The following is an 11849-nucleotide window of genomic DNA, read 5'->3' as shown; positions in this document are numbered from 1 at the left end:
CAATCATTAAAAGTATTCACTTTATTTTCTAGTTAACCGGTTGTGTTTTGTGTTTGAGTTGTGTTGTGTGTTATACTGTTTTATTTAATGTGATATGTTATTTGCCTTTTTTTCTAAAAATAATAATTTGATTGTTAAATTGTATCAAATCATGGGTACACAACGAGTGTATATATATATATATATATATATATATATATATATATATATATATATATATATATATATATATATATATATATATATATATATATATATATCTACGCCAAAAACCCCACTCCTACCACTATAACCATAACTCCTCTACTATAAACCAAATACTACATCTCTCCCCTACATTTAGACCCCTCGCCCTTTAGCCTGACCCCAACACTATAACTACCCTCCCCCCATCCATGCACAGAGGGCATATAAATTTATAATTACGAGCTGCTTTGTTCAAGGAGTTAATTTTTTAAATTTGTCATTATCTTTTTATGTAATTAGGGCCTTGGAATGGGAGAAGGCGGAGTTAAAACGAAATTATTAATCAAATGTAATGGTGATTTCTTTCTATAGGCCTACCAGTAGCGTTTTCTTTCTTTTCTAGCGTCCACAGGCCCGGGGATGAAGAGATATGCATATCGTTTTTTATTACAGCACCAACATTTTGTATGATGAAAACAATCAAACGAATATCAGGAATGATTCAAAAGTTTGCAATGAATTTGTTTAGTAATAGAAAACCTAGCAGCTGCCTGGCCTACAGACGCAGGAAAAACTGGCATTAAAAACGGTTCATTCACTGATTTCCCTGCGACTCGAAGCAATGTTTACATCATAATAGGCAGGAACTCCCTGGCCGAGAGAGGGCGCTGACAACAATGGCGCCTGTTCTCGCAGTATGCCATGGACATTGCTACGGCTGGTTGGGTTTTCGCTCAGCAGACGGCATATTGTCGAAAATCGTCTATTATTCTGTTGCCAGTTGACGATTTTTAGTTTCATCATCAGAAGAAAGGTGGAAAGAAGGAGTGAGGCGGGGGATTTGTGGGGGGGGGGGGGGGGGGGGGGGCGTTCGCGGGAACCCACTTCTTAGAAATTCTATTTGCTTTCTGTTTTATTGAAACGAAGCATGTCGAGCTTGAAGTCTGCAGATTGTTTTTGTTACCACTGGGGCTGGGAATTATAATGTTTGAACTGTTTCAATTCCCGTCCCCACACAGTCGCTCACATCAAACTTCAGTGACCTATTCCCTTGTAACCCTAGGCTAGTACTACTGCTACCGTATGCTATATTTTAATTTTTTATTCCCATTTACGTAAAGCAGTGTAGGTTACCAGGGCTAGTCTAAAAATAAGATCATGCTTTTTGTGGTCAATATTCGTGTAGGCTGAAAGAACAAGAGGATGTTCGTGTAGGCTGAAAGAACAAGAGAATATTCGTGTAGGCTGAAAGAACAAGAGAATGTTCGTGTAGGCTGAAAGAACAAGAAGATGTTCGTGTAGGCTGAAAGAACAAGAGAATGTTCTGAAAGAACAAGAGAATGTTCGTGTAGGCTGAAAGATCAAGAGAATGTTCGTGTAGGCTGAAAGAACAAGAGGATGTTCTGAAAGAACAAGAGAATATTCGTGTAGGCTGAAAGAACAAGAGAATGTTCGTGTAGGCTGAAAGATCAAGAGAATGTTCGTGTAGGCTGAAAGAACAAGAGGATGTTCTGAAAGAACAAGAGAATATTCGTGTAGGCTGAAAGAACAAGAGAATGTTCGTGTAGGCTGAAAGATCAAGAGAATGTTCGTGTAGGCTGAAAGAACAAGAGAATGTTCTGGTAAGCTGAAAGAACAAGAGAATGTTCGTGTAGGCTGAAAGATCAAGAGAATGTTCGTGTAGGCTGAAAGAAGAAGAGGATGTTCTGAAAGAACAAGAGAATGTTCGTGTAGGCTGAAAGAACAAGAGAATATTCGTGTAGGCTGAAAGAACAAGAGAATGTTCGTGTAGGCTGAAAGAACAAGAGAATGTTCGTGTAGGCTGAAAGAACAAGAGGATGTTCTGAAAGAACAAGAGAATATTCGTGTAGGCTGAAAGAACAAGAGAATGTTCGTGTAGGCTGAAAGAACAAGAGAATGTTCGTGTAGGCTCAAAGAACAAGAGAATGTTCTGAAAGAACAAGAGAATATTCGTGTAGGCTGAAAGAACAAGAGAATGTTCGTGTAGGCTGAAAGAACAAGAGGATGTTCTGAAAGAACAAGAGAATATTCGTGTAGGCTGAAAGAACAAGAGAATGTTCTTGTAGGCTGAAAGAACAAGAGAATGTTCTGAAAGAACAAGAGAATGTTCTGAAAGAACAAGAGAATGTTGCTGAGGATCCCCGTGAGTGAGGACGATGCTCACCAGTCGTTGTCATGCAGACTCACGTGACTTTCTTTGTTGTCGACGCCACCAGCACCCTTTATGTTTGTTTCAACTCATTTATTATTCCAATCCCCGCCTGGATCATGCAGGTTTTAACCACCCAGCCGGGCTTTCTGCCCACACAAACCTTCGTCTGGCTTGTGGCATAATCAGGCTAGCTTCACAGCCTGCTGTAACTGTTGACTAAATGACATCCCGCGGTAACTGTTGACTAAATGACATCCCGCGGTAACTATCGATTAAATGACAGCCCGCTGTAAATGTTGACTAAATGACAGCCCGCTGTAACTGTTGACTAAATGACAGCCTGCTGTAACTTTGACGAAATGACAGCCCACTGTAACTGTTGACTAAATGACAGCCTGCTGTAACTTTGACTAAATGACAGCCCACTGTAACTGTTGACTAAATGACAGCCCGCTGTAACTGTTGACTAAATGACAGCCCACTGTAACTGTTGACTAAATGACAGCCCACTGTAACTGTTGACTAAATGACAGCCCACTGTAACTGTTGACTAAATGACAGCCCGCTGTAACTGCTGACTAAATGACAGCCCGCTGTAACTGTTGACTAAATGACAGCCCACTGTAACTGTTGACTAAATGACAGCCCACTGTAACTGTTGACTAAATGACAGCCCGCTGTAACTGCTGACTAAATGACAGCCCACTGTAACTGTTGACTAAATGACAGCCCGCTGTAACTGTTGACTAAATGACAGCCCACTGTAACTGTTGACTAAATGACAGCCCGCTGTAACTGCTGACTAAATGACAGCCCGCTGTAACTGTTGACTAAATGACAGCCCACTGTAACTGTTGACTAAATGACAGCCCGCTGTAACTGCTGACTAAATGACAGCCCGCTGTAACTGTTGACTAAATGACAGCCCACTGTAACTGTTGACTAAATGACAGCCCACTGTAACTGTTGACTAAATGACAGCCCGCTGTAACTGTTGACTAAATGACAGCCCACTGTAACTGTTGACTAAATGACAGCCCGCTGTAACTGTTGACTAAATGACAGCCCGCTGTTACCTGTAACTGTTGACTAAATGACAGCCTGCTCTAACTGTTGACTAAATGACAGCCCGCTGTAACACTTGACCCAAGACAAAAACTATGAAATAATGTGTTAAACTATGTGCCCAAATAATAATAATATACAGAACAAATGGTGGCAGATAAATAATTTATTAAACTATGTACACAAATCTTAATATACTGAACAAATTTTGGCAGATAAAAAGTCTCCTCTGCTGCACAGTTTGACTGTCAAAACACGAACCATCTCTACCTGAAACAAAACACAAACAAATGAGATACACCAACACAAGGCAATGCTACCATGGTGAAAATAAATCAAATAGCCAAAAAAAAAAAAGAATAGGCTAATGGGTTTGTAGGTGTGAAAACGTGCCTGTCTTTCATCTGACAAGCTAGGACTAACAAACAGGTCACAGTAAACAAGTTGTCAGGTGTAAATGGTCGCGTCCATCAGCCAAGACAAGCCAACAATAAGCCAAGTGCCCGCACAATGGGCGGGCGCGACCCTCATCCACTGGGTTATCTCCCTTACCTAACACGAGTAAATGAGGCCAACACGACAGCCAACGAACGTTCTTTTGTTTCACACTCAACTTCCAATGTGGGCTGGGCCGATGAACGGGAATACCCGATGCCGCAGAGAATCTCCTCGGTAATCCGTCAATTAACAGCAGACACGTGACTTGTGCTGGTCATTTATCAAACTCATTTCCGTTTTTATTGGAGAGCAAATATCGCACAGGTTCAAAAATAAAGAAATGAACCTCTTGTCAGCTACTATTATCTTAGACCGATTACATTTTGACAGTAAAATTCCTCAGAGATGTTCTTGTAAAATCATGTCCAAATATACATTATTAAATAATCAGTGCAACCACCAGAACTGTTCTAGAGCAAACACAGTCCTGGCATAGAAAGATGGTCTAAAACTTTGACCCTTAGAAATGTTCTAGAACATAGTCCAGAATGGTTCCAGAACAAACACCATCTGACCTTATATTTTAACCTCCATATATGAAGGACACAGACCCAGTTATTCCTCCACTTTGTAACCTGTCAATTATCATTTCCTCTCATTAAGCTTGATGATGTCAGCGTTGTCAGGCAGGTATCTATGTCAACAATGTAGCACTGACCAGAGCCGTCAGCTATGTGGCTGTGGCCAGATTTAGCAGGGATAACAGACCGACTTGTGCAGCCAGTCAGAAAATGTCAGGGGATAGATCCGATGCTGCTACATTCAGCTGGGGGTGGGTAGGTTCTAGTCATGCTGGTACATTCAGCTGGGGGTGGGTTCCAATGTTCCCTCTAAGGACCAAGAGTGTGTGTGCAAAAAATATGTTGTGTGCGCGGTGCTAAAAATGACTTGGGCAAGTTAATACGTATTTTTAGTCTTGCAATTAAGCATAATAATGAAGGCATGCATTTTGATAAATTAATAGTATAATGTGTGTGACTTATGAAACGTATGCAATTAAATGGAGATACGAATACCATCAAAATAAATAAAAAACTAATAAAAACTTTCAGAGTTATACTTAGACAACAAGTTATATGGTCGACTTACTATGTTAAAGTAAGACAGTCATATGGTAATAATGCTAATACCATAACGGTAATACAAACACAATAGTTGCAACATTTAATAAAGCTGACTTAAAAACAAATATTAGCTAACCTTTCAGGGGCATTTATTGCAATTTCTCGCGTCTAACCTTGCATTGCTTCCACACCTTATATGCTTTGTTTAAATCCACATCCTCTCCAGCATTTAGATATAATTTAGTTTGCATCAGATTCTCCAAATGTGTGGCTTCAAGTCTATTTCGTGCTTGCACTTTTATTATGTTAATAAGGCTAAAACCTTGTTCGTAATCAGCACTGCATGCTTGGAAGGTACAATAATGTCACTTAACCTTGCCAGTGAGCTAAATTTTGTTCTTTGTTTTGACAAATCTTGCATATTCAGACATATAATTTACAGAAACAGATTTGAGTTTTTCACTTTATCGAAATTTGAAGTCATTGTATTGGATGGTAATTAACTGATCATTTGTTGTACGTAACCCGTCTTTGTACTTTATGCACAGTTCTTTGATATCTTTGACGCCGAACTCAAATGAACATTTTTTAAAACCTGTAGCATAAAAAAAGATGACCAAAACTGCAGTTCATCTCCTGGAAACCTAACATTTATATGGTCGCAGACTGATTGTATGTACTGTGTGGTTTGCCTAGTGTCGATTCTTTCGTTTAACTCACACTTTTCTTGGCTTTAATGTTCAGTGTAGTGCTGTGTTACGGCTGTCTCCAGAGCTAAGGCATCACTTACAGTAAGCTGAGTTATTCCACTAAAAACGGTATTGTAGAATACAGAATTGACCGGACGAAATTTAAAATAAAGGATTAGCATTTTATGTACTGTTATGCCATCAACTATAAGCGTGTGGAATGATGCTGCTCGAAGTTCTGTCAGTATGTTCTTTACAACAACTTCGTTGATTACTTGAACAAACTCAAAGGCGTATTTCTTACTTCGCCAACTGTCTGGTATTGAAACATACTTCCCCATGTGGTTATGAATCAGTTGTACCGACAGCATCGAGGCGTTCATCCTTATGGTAAGAAGAACATTATCCGTTAGGATTCGAACTTTATCCTCGTTTGACCGCTGGCGCTCGTTTTGCTCAATTAGTTTTCCTCGCTCAGTGTAAGTTTCAACCAGCAGATGTTTAAGGTCAGTTCCATGTGAGCGGTTGTACGAAATCGCAACATTTCCTACGTAAACGTGAGACAATAGTTGACGTTTACAGTAGTCAAGCGCCCATGATTCCCAGAGCTTTCCTGTGACCAATTCGTTGTTTATGTTGGTTTTGTTACAAGTAGTAGCAGCACAGAACTTACACTTCAGTCCAATCTCATCTGAATATTCGTAGATGCTTTCTAATTCAACCGAAACATTATTTGATATGGCGTATCGGTTGTTACTATAACTTTGAGCCATTCCAGTTTAAACGAATCTATCGCTTTTTTTTTTGTGCCACATTGTTGTACTGCTTGTTACACACATTTTTCTTTTCAACATTTTCAAATAGCACACAGTAGTGGACATTTATTCCTGATTTACCTAACCAGTCTGTGAATACTGAAACAGTTCGATCCAGGTGTACGTAATAATCCCAAGAATTGGATATATAGTATATAAATCCTTAAACCAAACAGAAAAAAAAGACATCCACCTTTAGTAAAGTAGATTTTACATCTGACTTGGGTAAACAGTCTTAGTATCAGGAGGTGGGTGGGGGTTGGGAGATGGGGGAGGGCAGTGACAATAGAAAATAAAACCTTGCATGGTCAGCTAGTAGCCACAATCCCTTTCCGGTATTAGGTGTCAGTAAACCATTAAATCAAGCAGAGGGAGGGTCACCCAGACATCACATCGGTACCCGCCCCGCTCAGTTTAGAGTGAAGTCATTAACTGGACCTGTGGTATGGCTACCGAGGTCACCCCCTCCCCCAAGTCAATGATACCCCTTGGTTTCTGTTTATGCACCAAAACACAAAGACTGTTCGTTTAACAAAACAGGCAATAAAAATGTCGCTTAAATCAAACCACTGGCCACATTTTTTTCTTATGAATCAGGCTAGCCCGACGTTCTGATAATCTGTGCGCGGGGTCAGAAAATGTCTGCGCGGCACATTTGAAAGTACTGCGCGGCCGCGCAGCCGCGCAGCTTAGAGGGAACACTGGTGGGTTCTAGTCATGCTGGTACATTCAGCTGGGGGTGGGTAGGTTCTAGTCATGCTGGTACATTCAGCTGGGGGTGGGTTCTAGTCATGCTGGTACATTCAGCTGGGGGTGGGTACATTCAGCTGGGGGTGGGTTCTAGTCATGCTGGTACATTCAGCTGGGGGTGGGTAGGTTCTAGTCATGCTGGTACATTCAGCTGGGGGTGGGTAGGTTCTAGTCATGCTGGTACATTCAGCTGGGGGTGGGTGGGTTCTAGTCATGCTGGTACATTCAGCTGGGGGTGGGTAGGTTCTAGTCATGCTGGTACATTCAGCTGGGGGTGGGTTCTAGTCATGCTGGTACATTCAGCTGGGGGTGGGTAGGTTCTAGTCATGCTGGTACATTCAGCTGGGGGTGGGTGGGTTCTAGTCATGCTGCTACATTCAGCTGGGGTGGGTTCTAGTCATGCTGGTACATTCAGCTGGGGGTGGGTACATTCAGCTGGGGGTGGGTTCTAGTCATGCTGGTACATTCAGCTGGGGGTGGGTAGGTTCTAGTCATGCTGGTACATTCAGCTGGGGGTGGGTGGGTTCTAGTCATGCTGGTACATTCAGCTGGGGGTGGGTTCTAGTCATGCTGGTACATTCAGCTGGGGGTGGGTACATTCAGCTGGGGGTGGGTTCTAGTCATGCTGGTACATTCAGCTGGGGGTGGGTAGGTTCTAGTCATGCTGGTACATTCAGCTGGGGGTGGGTGGGTTCTAGTCATGCTGGTACATTCAGCTGGGGGTGGGTTCTTGTCATGCTGGTACATTCAGCTGGGGGTGGGTAGGTTCTAGTCATGCTGGTACATTCAGCTGGGGGTGGGTGGGTTCTAGTCATGCTGGTACATTCAGCTGGGGGTGGGTACATTCAGCTGGGGGTGGGTGGGTTCTAGTCATGCTGGTACATTCAGCTGGGGGTGGGTACATTCAGCTGGGGGTGGGTGGGTTCTAGTCATGCTGGTACATTCAGCTGGGGGCGGGTTCTTGTCATGCTGGTACATTCAGCTGGGGGTGGGTACATTCAGCTGGGGGTGGGTGGGTTCTAGTCATGCTGGTACATTCAGCTGGGGGCGGGTTCTTGTCATGCTGGTACATTCAGCTGGGGGTGGGTTCTAGTCATGCTGGTACATTCAGCTGGGGGTGGGTTCTAGTCATGCTGGTACATTCAGCTGGGGGTGGGTTCTAGTCATGCTGGTACATTCAGCTGGGGGTGGGTTCTAGTCATGCTGGTACATTCAGCTGGGGGTGGGTTCTAGTCATGCTGGTACATTCAGCTGGGGGTGGGTTCTAGTCATGCTGGTACATTCAGCTGGGGGTGGGTTCTAGTCATGCTGGTACATTCAGCTGGGGGTGGGTACATTCAGCTGGGGGTGGGTTCTTGTCATGCTGGTACATTCAGCTGGGGGTGGGTACATTCAGCTGGGGGTGGGTGGGTTCTAGTCATGCTGGTACATTCAGCTGGGGGTGGGTTCTAGTCATGCTGGTACATTCAGCTGGGGGTGGGTTCTAGTCATGCTGGTACATTCAGCTGGGGGTGGGTTCTAGTCATGCTGGTACATTCAGCTGGGGGTGGGTACATTCAGCTGGGGGTGGGTGGGTTCTAGTCATGCTGGTACATTCAGCTGGGGGTAGGTTCTAGTCATGCTGGTACATTCAGCTGGGGGTGGGTAGGTTCTAGTCATGCTGGTACATTCAGCTGGGGGTGGGTGGGTTCTAGTCATGCTGGTACATTCAGCTGGGGGTGGGTTCTAGTCATGCTGGTACATTCAGCTGGGGGTGGGTTCTAGTCATGCTGGTAGATTCAGCTGGGGGTGGGTACATTCAGCTGGGGGTGGGTTCTTGTCATGCTGGTACATTCAGCTGGGGGTGGGTACATTCAGCTGGGGTGGGTTCTAGTCATGCTGGTACATTCAGCTGGGGGTGGGTTCTAGTCATGCTGGTACATTCAGCTGGGGGTGGGTTCTAGTCATGCTGGTACATTCAGCTGGGGGTGGGTACATTCAGCTGGGGGTGGGTTCTTGTCATGCTGGTACATTCAGCTGGGGGTGGGTACATTCAGCTGGGGTGGGTTCTAGTCATGCTGGTACATTCAGCTGGGGGTGGGTTCTAGTCATGCTGGTACATTCAGCTGGGGGTGGGTACATTCAGCTGGGGTGGGTTCTAGTCATGCTGGTACATTCAGCTGGGGGTGGGTTCTAGTCATGCTGGTACATTCAGCTGGGGGTGGGTACATTCAGCTGGGGTGGGTTCTAGTCATGCTGGTACATTCAGCTGGGGGTGGGTACATTCAGCTGGGGGTGGGTGGGTTCTAGTCATGCTGGTACATTCAGCTGGGGGTGGGTACATTCAGCTGGGGGTGGGTTCTAGTCATGCTGGTACATTCAGCTGGGGGTGGGTAGGTTCTAGTCATGCTGGTACATTCAGCTGGGGTGGGTTCTAGTCATGCTGGTACATTCAGCTGGGGGTGGGTACATTCAGCTGGGGGTGGGTGGGTTCTAGTCATGCTGGTACATTCAGCTGGGGGTAGGTTCTAGTCATGCTGGTACATTCAGCTGGGGGTGGGTGGGTTCTAGTCATGCTGGTACATTACAGCTGGGGGTGGGTAGGTTCTAGTCATGCTGGTACATTCAGCTGGGGGTGGGTGGGTTCTAGTCATGCTGGTACATTCAGCTGGGGGTGGGTTCTAGTCATGCTGGTACATTCAGCTGGGGGTGGGTACATTCAGCTGGGGGTGGGTTCTAGTCATGCTGGTACATTCAGCTGGGGGTAGGTTCTAGTCATGCTGGTACATTCAGCTGGGGGTGGGTACATTCAGCTGGGGGTGGGTAGGTTCTAGTCATGCTGGTACATTCAGCTGGGGGTGGGTGGGTTCTAGTCATGCTGGTACATTCAGCTGGGGGTGGGTAGGTTCTAGTCATGTTAGTACATTCAGCTGGGGGTGGGTACATTCAGCTGGGGGTGGGTGGGTTCTAGTCATGCTGGTACATTACAGCTGGGGGTGGGTAGGTTCTAGTCATGTTAGTACATTCAGCTGGGGGTGGGTACATTCAGCTGGGGGTGGGTGGGTTCTAGTCATGCTGGTACATTCAGCTGGGGGTGGGTACAGTCATTGGGCTTTTAACATTGGAAAAATACTTTTAGCTGAGCATAAAACAAACCTTAATTAATAGACCCTCTTAAGGGCCTTATGAAAATGGGATCAAGTTTATAATAAAGAGGTTGGGTTTTGGCTATCGTAAAAACAGGAAGGTGGCGCGGGTAGGGGAAATTGCAACATTGCAATTGTGTCATTTAATAAGTAAGTGGCCAACTGTAACTGGTCCACTTGACATTAGATCGTGAAGGTCAAGGAGATACTTCTGGTATCAGGTGTTAAATCTCTATAAGTATCATACTCTTCTATCCACATACAATCTACAACTAGTATGTGATGTTGTCCCACATGTCCTCTAATTATCTTCCTTACACATGTCCTCTAATTATCTTCCCCCATGTCCTCAATCTCCGCCCATGTCCTCTAATTATCTCCCCCATGTCCTCTAATTATCTTCCCCCATGTCCTCTAATTATCTCCCCCCATGTCCTCTGCTTATCTCCCCCCATGTCCTCTAATTATCTCCCTCCTCCATGTCCTCTAATTATCTCCCCCATGTCCTCTAATTATCTCCCCCCATGTCCTCTAATTATCTCCCCCATGTCCTCTAATCATCTCCCTCCCCCATGTCCTCTAATTATCTCCCCCCATGTCCTCTAATTATCTCCCCATGTCCTCTAATTATCTCCCCCCATGTCCTCTAATTATCTCCCCTATGTCCTCTAATCATCTCCCTCCCCCCATGTCCTCTAATTATCTCCCCCATGTCCTCTAATTATCTCCCCTATGTCCTCTAATCATCTCCCTCCCCCCATGTCCCCTAATCATCTCCCTCCCCTCATGTCCTCTAATTATCTCCCCAATGTCCTCTAATTATCTCCCTCCATGTCCTCTAATTATCTCCCCATGTCCTCTAATTATCTCCCCTATGTCCTCTAATCATCTCCCTCCCCCCATGTCCTCTAATTATCTCCCCTATGTCCTCTAATTATCTCCCCCATGTCCTCTAATTATCTCCCCCCATGTAATCTATCTCCCCCCCATGTCCTCTAATTATCTTCCTCCATGTCCTCTAACTATCTCCCCAATGTCCTCTAATTATCTCCCCCCATGTCCTCTAATTATCTCCCCCCATGTCCTCTAATTACCTCCCCTATGTCCTCTAATCATCTCCCTCCCCCATGTCCTCTAATTATCTCCCCCCATGTAATCTATCTCCCCCCATGTCCTCTAATTATCTTCCCCCATGTCCTCTAATTATCTCCCCAATGTCCTCTAATTATCTCCCCCCATGTCCTCTAATTATCTCCCCCATGTCCTCTAATTATCTCCCCCCCATGTCCTCTAATTATCTCCCCCCCCCCATGTACTCACTGAGTAGCACATGTGATGTTGTCCCCATGTCCTCTAATCATCTCCCTTCCCCCATGTCCTCTAATTATCTACCCCCATGTCCTCTAATTATCTCCTCTCCATGTCCTCTAATTATCTCCCATCCATGTCCTCTAATTATCTCCCCCCATGTCCTCTAATCATCT

At 44.7% G+C, this 11849-nt stretch overlaps 1 protein-coding gene across 1 annotated transcript in view; it reads right to left on the bottom strand.

The window, feature by feature from the left end:
* Positions 1-3573: 3573 nt before the first annotated feature.
* The window catches only part of LOC131939577 (centrosomal protein of 85 kDa), a 29002-nt gene continuing 20726 nt past the window's right edge, over positions 3574-11849 (bottom strand). The window contains exon 14 of the mRNA XM_059297980.1: positions 3574-3694. Coding sequence (XP_059153963.1) covers positions 3691-3694 — 4 coding nt within the window. The 3' untranslated portion in view covers positions 3574-3690. The remainder of the gene's footprint in view (positions 3695-11849) is intronic.

This window comes from Physella acuta, unplaced genomic scaffold (assembly GCF_028476545.2).
Source record: "Physella acuta isolate Inbredline_101_S28 unplaced genomic scaffold, ASM2847654v3 ptg000283l, whole genome shotgun sequence".
In the NCBI taxonomy this organism is placed as follows: Eukaryota; Metazoa; Mollusca; class Gastropoda; family Physidae; genus Physella; species Physella acuta.
This window is presented reverse-complemented; position numbering and strand designations above follow the sequence as displayed.